Source organism: Seriola lalandi, unplaced genomic scaffold (assembly GCF_002814215.2).
Source record: "Seriola lalandi dorsalis isolate HSWRI2012SDOR001 ecotype SW California unplaced genomic scaffold, Sedor1 jcf7180002052459, whole genome shotgun sequence".
Taxonomy (NCBI): domain Eukaryota; kingdom Metazoa; phylum Chordata; class Actinopteri; order Carangiformes; family Carangidae; genus Seriola; species Seriola lalandi.
Window position 1 is genome coordinate 99202 of NW_019523012.1, and position 17843 is coordinate 117044.

The 17843-nt window shown below is 38.4% G+C and overlaps 1 protein-coding gene across 2 annotated transcripts; it reads right to left on the reverse strand.

Moving 5' to 3' along the window:
- Positions 1–3615: 3615 nt before the first annotated feature.
- LOC111650529 (interleukin-1 receptor-like 1) lies at positions 3616–17543 on the reverse strand. 2 transcript variants are annotated; one of them, XM_087172368.1, is made up of 12 exons: positions 17423–17543; positions 13333–13396; positions 12667–12818; positions 11821–12007; positions 10244–10397; positions 9938–10000; positions 8722–8836; positions 7750–7898; positions 7367–7504; positions 6311–6475; positions 5887–6032; positions 3616–4521 (listed from the first exon to the last, which is right to left on the reverse strand). In XM_087172368.1, exons 2-12 carry the CDS (start codon positions 13387–13389, stop codon positions 4273–4275), a joined length of 1575 nt encoding a protein of 524 aa, XP_087028494.1. In that variant the 5' UTR covers positions 13390–13396; positions 17423–17543; the 3' UTR covers positions 3616–4272. The 2 variants fall into 2 exon arrangements, with proteins under 2 accessions (XP_087028494.1, XP_023256186.1); XM_023400418.2 differs by having other exon boundaries at positions 12667–12907.
- Between the last annotated feature and the right edge of the window lie 300 nt (positions 17544–17843).

A 17843-nucleotide genomic window follows, 5' to 3' on the forward strand; every position in this document is an offset into this window, starting at 1 on the left:
CTTTCCTGTCTCTTTTTGGCAAAAAAAGCCTGAAAAAATAAAATAACTTAAAAAAGGACGTAAAGTTTTTTCATTGAGTTGATAAAAATGTAACCCAGATAGCATAACATGTCTTGTAAAATGCATTTCTATAATGTAATGTAATTAAATGTAATGCTGTTTTAAATCCGTAGCACAAACACTTCTAGACTTCTAGCATTAAATGGAAATACTCAACTAAAGTAGACAAGCCTTAAAATTGGACTTAAATACATTCATTAAATGTACTTAGTTTATTTCCACCATTATTAGAAGACGTAATTAATTTTAACATTCCTTTTACATCAGGAGAGCCAAGTAGACATTTTCACAACTCTTCCACTGACACACACACACACACACACACACACACACTCACTCACTTACTCACACACACACACGCACACACACACACACACACTGTTACTGTACTAGACAAATTACTTAAGAGTTTGAACAGTTCAACAGTAGAGACTGATAAATACTTACAGTTATATAGTTTAGTCTGAATAAACAGATGTGTCCCACAGTACAATTAACATATGTATGTAACTTTCTGTCTCAGACTGCTGCTGGGCTTTTCACAAGAAAATAGGGAGAACTCTACATTTCTATTTTAATTTTCTAACATTAAGTTTCCTATAAGTGCAACAGCAGCACTGTAGTATCGGTTGTGTTAGAAAAAAGTTCAACAAAATAATTCTGAAAGCAAAATTAATTTTACTTACTTTAAAGGTCGTTTGCTTTGTGTCATTGATGAAAAGTTACTGATGACATTTTCTGTTCCCCATCATCACAGCTGTCAACTCGCTCTGAGTGTAGGTTGTTGTGTGTCAGGATCAGCTGAGTGACTGAACCAGACACCACCGACGTGATGACAGGTAGCTGTCCACAGCTAAGTGTCTTGTTCTCTGTTTCAACAGTCAAGACACTTTGCATATAAGCGCAGGGAACAGTGAGTGTGTGTGTGTGTGTGTCAATGGAGGAGCAAACTGAAGTTATTGAGAAGGGATTATTCCCTTAAACTAAAAATCATGTCACAATTTGAACCATTTACTCTCTGATTCACCGATTCATTAAACATTTTTGTTAAAGGTCATTTCTACTACTTCATGTTTTTTCTTATACTGTATAAAATCCCTGTAGTTGTATCTTCAACAATCTGTAAACATGTCTGTACTCTACATACATTTTACTGTAGTTAATGACAGACAACATATTGACCTCTAAGTAATTCTTTTTGACTAATCTTATCAAGAGTTGAGCTCTAATGGCCAATAGTAAATAGAAAATGAATTTATTGTAAATAATGATCATTTTGGCTGGTATGATTTTACTAAATTGATACTGTGCCTACAACAGTCAGTGATTATTTTTTTATGGAGCTTATGGTGTTTTTATATCTGTTGTATGCTATTAATATTTCAGTTTACTTTTGACTTTCTGTATAGGCTCATAATATTCCTGTAAAAACAAAGTGATGTTTTACATTTCCCTTTCCTAAAGTATATCATTGTGTGGCACTAATATAAAATATGTTGCGTACGGGAATAAAAATCAATGACAAGTCACCACTTACTTGTTTACACGGCATCCATCCCGTCCTGAATCAATCCTCCATCACACACAGAGACACCGACCCGGGAACAAGGCAGAAGATGAAGCAGGACTTCCAGGGACAAGCTGCGGTCTGTATCAACAGCCGAGAGAGTCGGAAATAACAATGTCATCAGTTGTTTGCCGGGTATGAGTGAGAGAGAAAGTGCACAGCATTTTCCATTTTCTACCTGTTTTACTGTCTCCACCCAGCGGCCACCATCCACATCTGTCTGGCTTATTTTCCCCAGTGTATTTTCCTTTTTGCACTTTTTACATTAAGTTTTTGTCTCTGTAAATTTGATAAAAGTCTTTACCGCGTAATCTTGCCAGCATTAGTAATACAATGAAAATAAAACTGTAAATAAGCAAAGTAATCCTACCAGAGAAATAATCTTCATTAACTACAGAGCTATTCTTTGCAGTATTGAAGAGGACGTGGTAGATTTAGCAGACAACTGTCATGGTGAACCTACAGTAGCATTGTCTCCCTCTGCTGGACAAACGATGTAACTACAGTTAAATCAATAAGTATTCAATGGTGGGCCAATATTCCCAGGTCAGTTTGATAGGAGAAAATTATTTAATTAGAGGTCCAAGCCGTGAATACTGCTGGGACCTTATTGTTTTTGTTCTCGTGCGTCCCGCAGCAGAAACTACCTGAGAAAAACGAAAAAAAATTACACTAATTATCTGATAGGTGACGCTATAATAATGAAATATACATTTTTGCTTCTCGAAAACGGATTGGACTATAGTTAACATTCTTTTGCCATTTTCATCTGCATCTTTAACCTTTATTTCTGCACAACCCTACACTGTATATAAATCAGTGGCGTGCCGTCGGGGGGCAAGAAAGGCAAGCAGTGCAATCGCCCAGTTAAAGCTAAAAATAGACATTGATTTGAACAATACTGAAGTGGAAGCGACATCTCTCCTTATGTTTGGTCTCAGGAAAGCTTTCTGTTTCATCAAGGATCTGTTGCCTGTTTGCATTCATCATGTAATTTACTGCCCACTGGTGATGGCAGCGGGGTATTGTCCCTGAAAGCTAGCTTGACTTCCAGCCGCTGTGCTTATCGTTGTTGTCATTTTCGTGCTGGAAGAGGAAAGCGGCTTAATTCGCGCATGCGCGTTGAGGATGCGCGTATCTTGCACATGCGCAGACTTATGTGGAAACCAGACCTGATTATTAAGCGCGAAGAGGCAGCAGCAAGCGAATTACATTAGTTTATCAGCTCTATGCAAGGTTTGCTGTAAATTTGAGACAGAATATTGTTACAGGAGTAGTGAAGCTCCTTTCAGGAATAGCTCAGTACGTAGGTTGTCCGAGAGACAGAGAGGGAGGGGTGAGGCTGGCGACCAGAGTAGAGAGTTAGCTAGCTAGTTATAAGTTAGCAGTGTGGCTGTGAGCGTAGCAGTGAAATATATGTGCACTATAGATTTCACTCTAGAAAGAAATGCTATGACTACTTGAGAGCGAAGTTCCCCTTTGCTTCCCAACTACAGTCCAGACAATTAGCCGGAAGGATTAACAACACTGAGGCTGGAAAATACAGGATTCAACATTGTTACTGGAGTGCGTCATTGTCATGTAATGGTAAATATTTTTGAAGATTACCATTGAAGTGAATGGATATTTTTCCTCTATGCTGCACATTTGATGTGTTTAGTGCCACTTCAGAGGATCAGACAATCTAATATAATCTTAAAACTTCTTCAGACAGGAAGGGGAAAGGTGAAGATGTCCTGACAGAGAGCATCAAGATGCAGGAGCAGGATGTCCAGCACAGGAAAGACAGGCAGAACAAAACCATGAGACCGGACTGGCCCTGAAATGAAGATCCGAGAAGACTGAAGATTTGCTACTGCTACTGTCATGAAAAGGTAGATTTTAGTCTGGTCCATATTTTTTTGGGTACTGAATCGCTGAGTTGTGGGGGTGGGGTTGCAACTACGTTGTGCTTGCCTATGTGTAAAAGTCACCGCATGCCACTGATATAATTGTATTAAATTGCCTTATCTTTATTAATTTAACAATGGGGATTAGACATACATGGGTAGCCTCGAACAGATGCTAAACCTATACATTTCAAAGTAAAAGCTCATAAAAAAACAGTAAATACAACCAGACAAACAGAATGACAGAAGCTGTGTTGTCCAATAGCACAGAGCTGAAGAGAGAATACCACAGTGGTTCCCACAAACAGCACAATACTCCTATACTGTATATCTCTGTAGGTACTGGAAACACCCTGGCCAGTAGTCATGAAACCATCAAAACCTTGCTTATTTTTACAGGATAATCAACCCATACTGAACATCAATACAGGGGGACGCCAAAGAGTTTATGCTGACTTAGTTGACAGATTATATATTAAACGATACATATACAAAGTGCATAATAAATTCTTACATATCCAAAATAAGTATCCTTATTAAGATCCAAAAGCTTCCTCTATATAGCTACAGTAAACACATTCCTTCTGGACTTATTTGCATCATTCATATATAAACAATATTGCTGACGCCTGCGATTTTTCCCACATATCTGTATAAAAGGACTAGTGAGTGTGGACCATCCTTCAGATTTTTTTAGTACATGCTACAGGTCAGTCATTCCAGGAAGGGCAGAGCTAATCAAACTGCACAAGGACTTCAAATAATCGCAGAGGGAGAACATTTTCTGGCCGGTGTGGCGGGCATCAGGTATCGCACCCTCTTCCAGAAGCGCGAGTTCCATGCGGCAGCACCCCGTGAACCATTTGGCCACTTCAGTGGGGCACTCTTGCGAATCAGGTGCTGCAAGCCGACAGGAAGGTCTGTGTATCCTTGGGGCCCAGTGTCCCCCAGCTGGATCAGAATCACACTCATCTCCCTCTGGACCAGCGCATGGTGGATCCCCACCTGGAAAATGATCAATCAATCAAATTTTTTTTTAAATGTTCTATTGTTTGTGCAATCAGAGAACTCTTTAGCTAAGTAGCATAAAATATGAACGCCAAGAATAGCCATGGTTGTTCACAATGTTCTTTTAGCCTTGAATTCAAAGAGTATAACTTTGTTTCAAGATATCAAATAGCTCTATGATGATTCAGTCTTGATTATCCCATCATCGCAGGAGAACAAAGAATTCTGGAACAATAATAACTTTTTGGCCAACTATCCACATGTAATTGTTTTACCATGTTTTGGAATCTGTGTACTCTAGCGGTGGGCGATATGGCAAAAATATCATATCACGATTTTTTAAAAATAAAATCACGATTTCGATTTTATCACGATCTTAAATTGGAAAAAATAAAACGAACAATTTAGACCAAAGAACCTTTCTTAACAGATTTTATTTCAAATAGTCGCAGTTTTGCCTGCATGTGCAAACAACGTAAAGTTTAAGGTAAACAACAACAACATTCTAATAAAGTGCACTCTTGCAAAAGTAGTAACAGAAAGTAAAATATCAATCAAAGACATTACTGACAGTCATTTAAACAGGATTTATTTATCAAAACACTAAATAGCTTATTGAAACGCAAAACTGCAAACTAAAGTGACTGTGGTTATCTTTTAGTGCAACGGTTTTGAACAAAAAATATCAAACTGCAATGTGTATAACCCGAATTATCTGTTAGCTGTTTGGCCCTCAGCATACTGCTTTGGGTGCTTCCTCTTCAGGTGATTAAACAGGTTCGTCGTGTTACCACCTGACATGCGAACTGTTTCTGTGCAAACTTTGCAAATTACATTTGCTTGCGCTTGATCAGTTGCGGAAAATCCAAACCAATTCCATATAATGGAGGTGGAATTTTTTTTAGCGACCAACTCCGTTTGCATTTCAGCCATCACTCTCAATGTGCTACCGCTACACACACAAACAAGGCGGCGGGTAGGAAAGCGCGTCACTGCGCGTAATTCGCTATGATTGGTCGGTCAGGTTGACGACGTCAATACGTCTGGTGCGTCGGTGCATTAGCATAGAACTGCAATTTATAGAATGTGCCCTAGACGATCCCACGATCTCTGCAGCTTGAAAGATCACGTTGTAATCCTTCACGATCTAATATCGTCATATCGCCAACCCCTAGTGTACTCCATAGCTGGCACAGATACATGGACAGAAATGACTCATTGCTTAATGCAATAAGCGTAGTTTTGAGTCTGGACCATTTGGACCCAAGTTGCAACTGTGTCCCAATATTTTGAACAAACAGACAGGGATACTGCCTTAGTAACTGCCTTAGTGGTTTTTCTCTACATTTCTTGGACTCCTACCTGCCAGTCAAATCCTCCTATTACTGAGTTTTGGGTTGAGGCAGGACATTGGTCTGTGATCTCAGGCTTTGATCCTGAACCCGGGGTGAGGACAACCATCAGTCTCCTGCTCTGCTCTATGCTGTCCTCCACCAGCTCCAGACGGTCTGTGGGGTCAAACAAAATGCTTAACAAAAACTATTTTATGTTATGATATGAAAAATGTTCCTCAGGCTTTGTAGCACAACAAAATCACCCCAAAGTGCTGTAAATAACCCTTTAAGAGAAATTCACCATGTTGGTTTCTTTTTTAATATTAGCATATCTGCTAGCTGTTAACTGATAACTGTTTAAAGCAAAAAAGTGGAGAAGAAGAAGAAGCAAATGCAAGGACGGGGTGTGAGAGGGAAGAGGTGAGAGGTAAATAAGAAAATAAAATTCAGACCTTCCCCAGGTATGTCATCCCTCCCGTGGATGAAGAGTCGATATCCACACTTTTTCTCGAGGACAGAGGGCAAAATCTGTGTGACAAACTGACTGAGTGTCTCCTCGGTGACCTTGTCAGTGCTCTGCATCTGGTAGACTACGTAGGCATCGTACAACCTTGCATCTGTTCAATACAAACAAATTAATGGAAGCTGAAGTGTCCATTTTTTTCACTCTGACTCATTGTCACCCACGCTACATTGCAGTCGCTTATGATGCTTTTACTTCTGACTGAAATCCCCTCAAGTCAATCTCAGGTAACTCAATGAGAAACTTTGCTAAAAAATATAATCTCAGTGCGGCTGGAAAATTGCTTGTACAAATATGCGTATTAACAAAATTGCAAATCTTTTTTGGGTTTTATGGGTAACTATGGGTCACAGAGGATGACAGAGAAGCTTATGTACAGACCCTCACAAATCTCAACAGATGGAGCCCTGCAGGTTCAAATCTGACACGGTAATGTAATACTCAAAATCTGAACAAGTATAAAAGAAAACAGCCACATCTCTGCATGCTTGTTTACATGCAGAATGAAGCCATATTCCAGCCAAATGACACATTAATTATACTTTATTAAAAACAAGTTTGAATAGACTAGCTTCCAGCTCCATTTGCTGTGAATTGAAAGAGTACTCTATCGGTGTAGTATTGCACTCTTTAAACATTGTCAAAGTCAATGTAGAAAAACCAGATATACCATCTTTTTTACTCCTGACAGTCTTCTTCTTATTCTCTTTAAATTACCCACAATGTAACTCAACTGCCAACAGCTGGGTTGGAGATTTGGGTATGTCAGCAGCTAACTTAATCTTCACCTTATCAAACCTGTAAACAAAATGAGTACAAATCCCCTTAGAGTAGGTGATTAGCTTAGGCCAAAAACCAGATGTTGGGGGTAACAGTTAGTCCGGCTCAGTTCAAAGTTGAAAAAAAAACAAACACCTACAAGCATATAAAGCTGACTAATGAACACGCTGTACCTCGTTTGTTTAAGCTTTACATAAACTCTTACCTCCTCTGTGACTGCTCAGAGGGAAGAAGCGTCTGAAGAAGAGAGCAAGGTCGATAGCAAAGCACTTTACCAGCACAGCAGCGAACGCACAGACGAACAACACACACACTGGTGCAACGATCAGTGGAGTTACTGATTCTGGAAAACAAACACAAAATTGAAGTAAGTAAAATGTATCTGTGTGTGTGTGTGTGTGTGTGTGTGTGTGTGTGTGTGTGTGTGTGTGTGTGTATCACTAAATGACAAGGCTGACAGTCAGCATTTTTCATGTTGTTGACCAATTTTATTAAAACCAACAATTATTTCAGCTAATAAATATTGCATGTGTAGCCAAAGCCTGATAGATTTACAAATGAACAACAATCTACAATCACGTCACTGACCTCTCCGCTTAAGAGTTAAATTGGCAGTATTGCGTTCGTAATAGCAGTCAGCGATGCATTCAAAGTTATTTAGAAAATCCTTAGCTGACACTTTGTCGATGGTCAGGACCGCAGTGGAGATGATGTTCTTTGTTCGGTCCTCCATGATTCTAACAAAGGACACAGAGTTTGGTTGATTGAAGAAAAGGACACAAGTTATCATTAATGTTGATTTACAGAGTCCAGTGGTTCACTACAGAAGCCAACCAGGGCAAAAAAATACACAAAATCAACATTTAAATTCAAGATATTTGGTTTTTTTTTAGATATGTGAGTAGCTCTGGAGATGGCCATCACTGTCATTCGGTTCGGAAATATCACCACAAATATTGGATTGCCATTAAATTTTGTCCAGACATTCAGTTTACAAGTTTTTAAATGACTTTTCCCGTTAAGCCCAAAATAGATAACCTTTTTTCAATTATTCAGTAACATATCCTGACATCTACCCAAAGGATTGGTGCTAAATTTGGTGCAGACACTTCATAGATGATGTGTCCTACTGACTTTGGTAATCCCCTTACTTTATCCAGCCAGCCATCACATGAAAACCAAATGCCTGTACATGTTGGTTTCTGTGGATGTGTTTATGTGCTGCTCCAGTAACGAGACAATGTATGTGCATGTTTGAACAGAGACGTGTGCGGTATTTTTAATCAGTTTAAAGAATGAGTGAACAGAATAGGGTTGTCACTATACTAGAATTTCAGGCAGGACTGATAACGTTCGCTGCCTAGCTCCCACATTAACGTTGGTCGTTTTATATGGTTGCAAATGAGTATCTAATCAGTTACTAATTTTTAGTATCGATTAGTATCTGATTATCGATTTTTTGACAACCCTAGAACAGAATGATAAACATGTAATAACACCATACAAACGGGAAGTTGCATTTTGAAGTGAGAGTGCTGTTCTGCTTTTGATCAGTCTTACAGTTTGGTGGTTGTATTGTATCCATCCCTCTTATTGGCAGGTTGCCAGCGAGCTTTACAGTCGAGGTCGAAATTGATCCCACAGTAAACTGAGCAGTTCAACTTAATCCCAAAGCCTGGTAGAAAGAACAAGACATTGTATATAAAACATTTTAATTCACAGTGTGTGTCTCCTTATTGAGAAGTTTCAGAGTGATTCATTGAGACATTGCAGCAATTTCTCATTTATTCACTTTGCCCTGCTTTGTCTGAATAGAGTGGCTTTGAAGCCCACACACACTAAATTAAAACACTGAGATAATTACAATCTCAGTTCTGCTCCAGGACGGAAACTTCAGGCTATCCAAAGTAACTACAAGGAACAAAGTAATAACAAGAAACAATACCAAAAGTTTCCCGTGCTTTGAAAGTTCTGTACATCAAAACTCTGCTAGAGGTCTGAAAGATATGAGCGATATGGTGGTTTCCTCTCAAAGGAGTACCTATATGAGCAGGGCTTTAGTCTACTTCCACTTAGCTTTGTTTACTTTTTACAGTCCAGTTTTGTTTTAGTACTGAACAGTTATTAGAGTTTATTACGTTGATAACCTTTAAATAAACCAAAGAAAAATGTACACAGAATGCCATTATTTCAAAGTAAAACACATCCACTCTTTAAGTTAGACATTTCCTTACTTACCTATTATTCATCTCTTATTTACTTAATGAAATATATTTATAGTATATTCTTTGAATTACACTTCATTAAAATAAAGAATAAACTATAACCTTGACATTCTTGTTTGCAGCAGATTATATATTAATATATGTTACATTTCCAACTAAAAGTAATGTGATGCTTCTCTTATTAATATGTAATGTTCATTTGGTTGCAGTAGTGTCTTTTAGTTGAACCGTTAAACTCTTTGTGATTAGTTTGCTTCTCATCTCAGAAGTGTGTGGATGTAATACTCCGCCGAAAAATGGAAAATAAAACTTAAGTTCTCATTGACTTTGTTTTGATACGCCTTTTAAAGGGATTCCCCCCTTCTTTTCCCATATCTGAGTTTGAACTCAACACGAACAATTCACAGATCAGATACCTAGCTTAAAATCAACACTAATACATAATAATCAGTAACATGTCGGCAAGGTGCAAGTGGTTATGTCAATATAGGAACAGTTGTATTTGTAGTGCTGTGATAGCACTATGGTCTTATTTTGGGAAATTTTCCCACCTTCATTAGCAAACTGCTCCTTGTTGACCGGAGAGAGGATTTCACATTTGGCGATACTTTTTTCTGCAAGTAGAAATAAAACACAGTGATGAGTGTTCCCCTCTGTTCTCTTCAGTGTGACACTTGACAATGGTCACATTCCAGTGTTATCACCATAATCAGTATTTTTTCTACATGATACAATACACAAACTCTTGAAACTTTTCTCTAACTCAAACTTACCCTCACACTGGATGCACAATGGCTCTTTTAAATTCCCACTAACCTAACTAAAGGTTTACAAATACCTGAAAAAAACTCACTCACCTAAAACTTTTAGCTTCCTTGAGCCTGACGAGTTGTACATCTTGTGATTGTATGGCCAGGTACACATGCAAGTGTAGATGCCCTCCTTATTTTTGTCGGCATCTTTAACCCACAGAGTAGGCAGATTGTTGTTGCCTTGAAGAAGATTGAAGTCCTGCAGCCGAGGCAGAAGGGGCAACAAATAGTGAAAATAAAGAAGGACTCAAATAAAGTCATATGAAAGGAACTTGAAACAACTGAGGAGCTTAGAGGGAATGTAAAAGAATGTGGAGAGTGTAAATACATTTTATTATTCAAATAACCACATTCTGTAATCCTCTAATTAGACAATAATAACTGTAAAAAAAATAAAAAAAATGGAAAAAAAAATGTATTGAACAGAATAATCCTTTTACAAAAAATAGATCTCTAGAATTTAGTGCAATTGTAAATAATTTTACATAGGTACTGTAGGAATATCTCTTAAGTCCAAGAGTCCAAAACATAATAAACTAAATATATAATTGTTGTTTAGTTTAAATAGATCTAGCCTTTATAAAACAGTGTTAAGCAATGCTTCATTTTACATGTCCCGTAGTTTCAGAGGTTTAGTTTCAGTTTTAGACATGAATGCTTAATTTAGTAATACCACCTCAATGGAAGTGTCTGGGAAACTACCTACTAATTTATTTGAGTTTGTAAGACGGAAGGAAGTAATGATATAAGAAAAGACGACCACAGTTGAGTGGAGATTAAAAAGAAGTATAATTTCCAGAAAAAAATAAATATATATACTATACATATATATATATATATATATATATATATATGTATACTGTCTAATTCATACAACTAGAAAACTGACAAAACCCATTTGGCAATCTGGGTTACCAAGTGGATAAAAATTTGGTATTATATATTTATTGGAAAGCATATTCCCAATATTGGTTGAATGATATGTGTACTTGTACTTTATAACCATGGACAACGACAGACTAGTTATGCATTTTGACCACAAAGTAACACACTTTTTAAAAAAAAAATATTTTTCTACATCTCATGGAGTAAGGTTGTAAATCATTGTGGTGTAGTACTGTATGCTTACATTCTGTACTGTTAGCAGACATAACACCTACAGTAACTCAGCACCCAATTTCTAGAGAACTTCACAGGGAGTAACCGTTTCATATCAGTTACTACCTCGGAAATAATTGTGAAACTGTGGGGCACCTACACAAAGTTGTCTTGCTGTGAGTCTTGCTTACATACCACCAAATTACCTCACTGGGCCATTGCATCAGTTGCAGAGATAAGGGCATACATAGCAATACATATACAAAAATGTTGATGATTAAAGTGGCATTATTACTGCTTTATGCTACCGTCCCATAACACTGAATAACTATATTATATCTGGGTGTTTGATGGACTTGTTGGCGCTACAACTGTTGAGATTTCCAACTTTCAAAAACTTCTAATAAAAACAACAAAAAAAGGTTTAAACTTTCGAACTTGTAAACCATAATTATAATAATGTAACAATGTAATAATTCACTGATATTCATACCAGGTGTCGCTGTAATCACAAATTGCTGTACCTTGTACCAGGTGAAATCTCCCCCAAACTTTTCACACGTGTACTTGACGGGATCTGGACATTCGATCTCAATGTTGTTGTCAGATTTTTCCACTTCTCCATATAAATATTTCCTTTGGTCGTGTGCGTTGTGTACATTAAGTTTTACTTTATAGAGTCTGCACTTTCCTGATGAGGAGTTAATATGCCTAAAAGAGAAGCAATTCCAGATAGTTAATGTATTCTGGCAAATACGACTGTTTCTTTAGCCTCAGAATACTCCAATTTGTCTTGTGTCAAAGTCTGTTCCCCCTTCAGACAATACTTGCCCCCTGTTCAATTCCATAGTGGCCCCCCTGTGGTGGAGTTAGGGCTTTGGTTGGGTTATGGTGAGGCACAGTAGGAATAACTGGTTAGGATTAGTGATATGTTAGGGTCAGGTAAAGCGTCCAAGGAAGTTAGTCTTAGGGTTAAGGTAAGGGAAAACAAATTTGCTTGAGTCTGGTCCACATAGAGTGAAACTATCAGATGCTGCTTTCACATCAAGAAAATGTTGCTGGCTGTCAACCAACACTGGAGAATAACAACCAGAATCCGCCCAGTTGTGGAAGTATATGGGCCAGACTGAGGACGAAGGCATACATTGGGCCAGAGGCTCTCACCAGAAACATTTTGCTGAGATAGGTCTCAGGGACATTATATTGGTATACATATAGGGACAGTAGATCATCTCAATGGAAAGAATACATTTTAGAGTTGCCAAAAAGACCATGACATGAATTTGAAGGTATATTTAGTGATAGAAATGAATAGAAGTTTCCAAGTTTCCAAAGTTGTGAAAATGTTTTGTTGAGAAAAGTATTCTTACCGAGCAGTGTAAAGTCCAGAGTCCTCAGGTTGGAGGTTTAAGAAAAAGAGCTCTCCCCCGTGGTAATGTACCCTGTTTTTCTTGTCAGATGAGATATACTCAATTTTGGAGTCAGTTTTGTACCATGTGGTCTCATTATGTGGGAGGTCGTTCTGAAACACAAACATAACATGATACGCTTCACCTTCAAGACGGTGAGATCGGATCAGCTCAATGTCCTCACATAGGGGCTCAGCTGTCTCTGAAAATGAGCGAGAAGATGATAGATTTAGCGATGATGATGAAGAGAAAGTGAAAAGTACAAAATTGATAATCCCTCAGGCTGGTAATGGCTGCTACTTAGATAGTTCTAGGTCATTTCACTCAGTCAAGAATGCCAGCACTTCCCCACCCCACACACACACACCCACCCTCTCTTGCCTCCTGCTATAGGCTTTGTTCGTTGGTGAAATAGCACTAGCCATATCTAAGTGTTATTTGTAAAGGAGAGTCCTGTTACTATGTAATATAAAGCAATCTATTGAAAATAAAAAAAACATATAGTCCAAGTCCAGAACACTCCCTTATGCGTACATTAAGCTTCAGCACTATTGTGTGTGGGTCGATGGGGATGCACTAATGCACTTCCTTTCCTTGTATTTTTCTTTATCATAATGTATACACTACCTGAACATTCAGATGTAGATATCGCCACAAAGAGCAGGAAGATAAGTGGGGAAGCATCCATTAGCTGAGGGAGGGAGAATAAATTAAAAGTTAGAGCATATTCTTTTGCTTTTTGTTAAATAATTAATGTGGCACCTACAGGGGTTAAAGTTGGCTAAAATGATCCAGAATGGCGTTTTATCACCTTCTATTAATAAGTAAATCAATTAGAGTGTTTTAACAGAGAGAGACGGATGAGCAGACAAATACAGGCCCCTCCCGGCAGACCATCACATAAGGTGATGGTCGGTTTACCTTCATTGTTGCAGAAGAAGCAACACCCTGCTTGTCCAGGAACACATAAAAGCTGACGTTATAAATTCAAGAGGATATTGTGTTGGTCAGCTGTTGGCCACTTATCCTGCCGGTGTGTAACAATGTGAACAGCCAGGCCACAGCCAGGCTAAGCTTTGTCTTCTAGCTCAGCTCCCACTTCACCACAACGGTCCGGCACAATTCCTACATTAACTACATTACTCAGATTTCATGTCCTCGACTTCCCCTGGGATGCAAAAAAGTTCTGTTGCATGTTGTAGTTGAAGACCTTGCTGACAGGGGCCTCAGCCAGGCTTTCCCAGGCCTCCTTCACTACAGGTTTAGATTTTACCAGATCTGTCCAGCAGCCTACCCCAACATCTGATCCAACTCACTACCGGCTCACAACTCTGCTCCTCTCTTCACCCAAGGGTCCAAGACATACAGCTACAGAGCAGATGATACAACCGCAAAGAGGATAATTGAACTTAGGCCAAGGGTGTTCTGGTACCAAGTATATTTATGAACAATGCTATGCTCGAACATAATGTTTGTTATGGCCAATCCAGGACAAATATAAAAGACAGATAAGAAAAATTGTAAATTGTAAAATGGTAAAGGCAATAACACCAACATTTGCAACACCTAAATTTGGGCTGCAACTATTACAGATTAATACTTAATTTAACCCTCGTATTATCCTCAAATATTACTAACACATTTTACCCTTGGGGTCAATCTGAACCCAGGGATATTTGCCTCCAGAAAATGATTTACAGAAAATTGTTGACCAAGTTTTTGTGTCAGGCACTTTGTTTATTTGTAGAATACATAAATAACCCCTTGATAATGAAACCTATCAGTGAGTTGACCTGTGCTCTAGCGCCACCATCAGGCCAAACTTTTAAATTAGAATTAATTTATCTTGAAAAGTTTTCATACAAATCTTCTCAAATTTACTGACAACATTAATGACCATAAGAGTATGAACCCTATTGGTTTTGGTGATGATATGACCTTCCCTGTAGTGCCACCATTAGGTCAAACTTTCAGTTTTTAGAGTTAGTGTATCTTGAAAATCTTTCATCCAAATCTTTTCTAATTTGGGATGCACATTCATAACTCTCACAGAATGAACCATATTGATTGATGTTGGTCAGCCCTGCCTTGTTTGTTTGTCATCAAAGCGTATGACACAGGACAAAACTTGGAATGTCTTCAGAGACATGGTGGCTGGAAATATTGCCCTTCCAGTCTCAGCGTTTCAAAGGCTTGCTGTTGCTTCACCTTTTGATTTGTAAACTCCTGTCACAATGAGCAAGCCAATGTAGGCTTCCAAGTCAACTACATCCAAGTCTTTCCAACTGTCCCCATACACACGCTTCCCCTCTAAATTTGTCATCCCAAGTACAATATTTTCAATCGATGGTGTTATGAAGAACTCTAATGATGACTTGATGTCTTCAACATGGCTGATTGCATATCTGGTGGGGCCAGGAACCGTTTGATAATATTAGTAGCGCTAAGTCTACCCTGCTGTTGAAATGGGGAAAGGGACCATATTATCTTTCCATTTTTGGAAGGGATCGTGTCTGCTGGTGGTTGAGAGACAACAGGAGGGTCAACACTCTCATTCTCATCAGATGAGAATGCCTCAAAATCAGGGTCCTCCTCAACACAGTCCTCTGTCTCAGACACATTCTCCTCTATGTCACTTTCACTGTCAAAGAGCTGTTCCAAAACATAATTTACAGTAAACCTTTTCCCAGAGGACATTTTCAAGTGAGAGAGCGTGCAGATTGCAGTATACACAGAGCACAATGAGGAATGATTTGGATAGAGGGCTGCCGTGCAAGCTTTTATATGTTTGCTCCTCCCTTATTTTGCATGAACTACCAATGTCCTTGCGGGAATACCCCGCCCTCCACAGCGCGGGAAATATCAGTTCTACTTCACACACCTTCATGCCCATGGTGCGGGAAAGTTCTCATGAGAATATTGCCCCTCCCCCCATGTCACTTTAGCACCACAAATGGAAAATTATGGTCCCTCTACTCACTTCAACAACAAGGTAGACGTGCTGCTAAGAGTGTGTCCCACCAGACACACAGTCAGCCATGTTGAAGACTGTTATGTATCAACCCTTAAAGTATCAACTCTGCACCTGCAGGTGTGGGGATGTTAGGTCACACACACAGACAGACAAGTTTTACACAGCTAAAACAGCTTGGGGTCAAATTGACCCCAGAGGACCACCAATGCGTGCAATATGTGTTCAGCACATTAAAAAAATATCATGATAATTTTATGCTTAATCAGTTGTTCCCATTAAATTAGGAAAAGTCATGAAATATGAAGCAAAAAAAAAAAGCCAACTATTGTTTTTTGAATGGGAAACATTGAATGGGGTCAAATTGACCCCAAGGATAATAGGAGGGTTAAATATTGTTTTTTTTTATCATTTAGCCTGCAAAATGTCAAATAGTGACAATTTCACCAAGCCCAGTAACACTCCCTCTCAATTGAAAAACTTGAAAACTTGAAAAATCTTGCATCATCAGTTCTGAAAATGTGCAGTGGAAAAAGTTATGTTGTAAAATACTATCTGCACAAGATAAAATGATTTTATCTTAAACAGCAAGTTCCTCCCTTGATATGACTGCGCTTTCAGTGGAACACTGATAAAATACACTGTTGAAAACAGGCCTGGCACTTACAGTAAATATAACTTCACGTAAAGACATCACCAGCAGTAGTAAACCTTTGAATAGTTACCATCCCAGTGTATGAATTCAGCATTTTTACTGCTCTCAACTAGTAAAATTGCCTTAAAAAACAAACAAACAAAAAACAGTTGCTTTCTTGGGTATTAAAACTGAAAACTTTGGTCATTAACAGGTGATAATCCAAAAGTCCAATTCTTGAGAAGAATATCTGGGTCTTTAGCTACTAAATGCTCCACTATGAGGTGTTTGGTGATGGGCAGCTGGCATACAATGGGTTTATCAGCATCTTGTTTTAATAAAACTGCCTTTGGCTGCTGGAAAGAGTGTTGACCAGAGCGGAGTTTGTGGGATGGAAAATGAAAAAAGCCATCTTAAAGAGGCTAAAAATCTCAGTAGGGCTGCAGAGCTGGATAATTCTCTGTAGGATTCGCACAACAAGCTGTTTCACAATATGCATGGTCATTTGAGCCACTGTTGATATACAAATGCTGAAAGCTTTAACCAGTTTCTAACTGGCTAACTACCAAATCAATCCCACTCTATTTGCCTCTCAAATGGCATAATGCAATAAACAATTTTATATAACTTTATAGTGACTATAACACTATATGATAGTTATTTATAGATGAAGTCACAGCAAACATCTGCTTCCTGCACTACAGCTGCAAAATGGACATTATTCTGAAGTGCCCATCCAAATGAATTGGATTTAAACGTCTTACATTATTGAACTCTCATAAATAAAAAATTTGAATTACATTGAAAACAAAATTTTTGCTGTGGCCACTCAGGTCTAAGTACAGTTATAATTAATTTACAGTTAAAGATTTTTTAAAATGCTGCAAATATGTGAATGACGGGCAAAACTAACTAATGTACCCTCACTGGGCCGGATGGACATTGATACAATCGGCAAAATGTATCAATAAAGTACAGTCTTCCTATACATTTGTGAATTTCTTATAGTTAACTTGAACTATACTCACTAAAACTTTAAATAAACATAATAAAGTAGATAATGTTTGAAATAAACATACAACATTGTAGTACTATTGAAAACGTTTGCTTACCACACGTTGAGAGGTACAGTGGCTTCAGTCGGGCTCGTCTGTGTTCTTCTGCTCGGTGTGGTTTTTTATCCTCTCTGCTATCATCAACTTCAGCAGAATTGGAAGGATTATGCAAGGAAGTTATGCATACGCACATGCGCTCACACACACACACACACACACACACAGACATACATTCACATAATGATACAATCATGGACTGAATGCTCCCTCCCAACCTCTTTAGCAATATCTCTCTATTCACAACAGTGTGCTGCAGCACTTGTGTGGGCGTGGATGTTTGAGGGAGTGTATCTGGCAAAACTTACACTGGTCCAGACGACTCAAGAAAGCAGCGTTCTCTCATTGTCTCTGAAGAACTACAACTAGTAGACTTATCTCTGAAGGATGCAAACATCCACTGTGCCGATGCTACAGTTCA

What these genes read in the sequence shown, in the direction of transcription:
- LOC111650529 (XM_023400418.2), bottom strand. Translation starts at nt 13,393, where the DNA reads ATGGATGCTTCCCCACTTATCTTCCTGCTCTTTGTGGCGATATCTACA. An exon ending in ATCTACATCTGAATGTTCAG is followed by an intron (nt 12,908 to 13,332) that starts GTAGTGTATACA and finishes GCTCATTTTCAG; the next exon opens with AGACAGCTGAGCCCCTATGT. An exon ending in TACAATACAACCACCAAACT is followed by an intron (nt 7,899 to 8,721) that starts GTAAGACTGATC and finishes GTCCTTTGTTAG; the next exon opens with AATCATGGAGGACCGAACAA.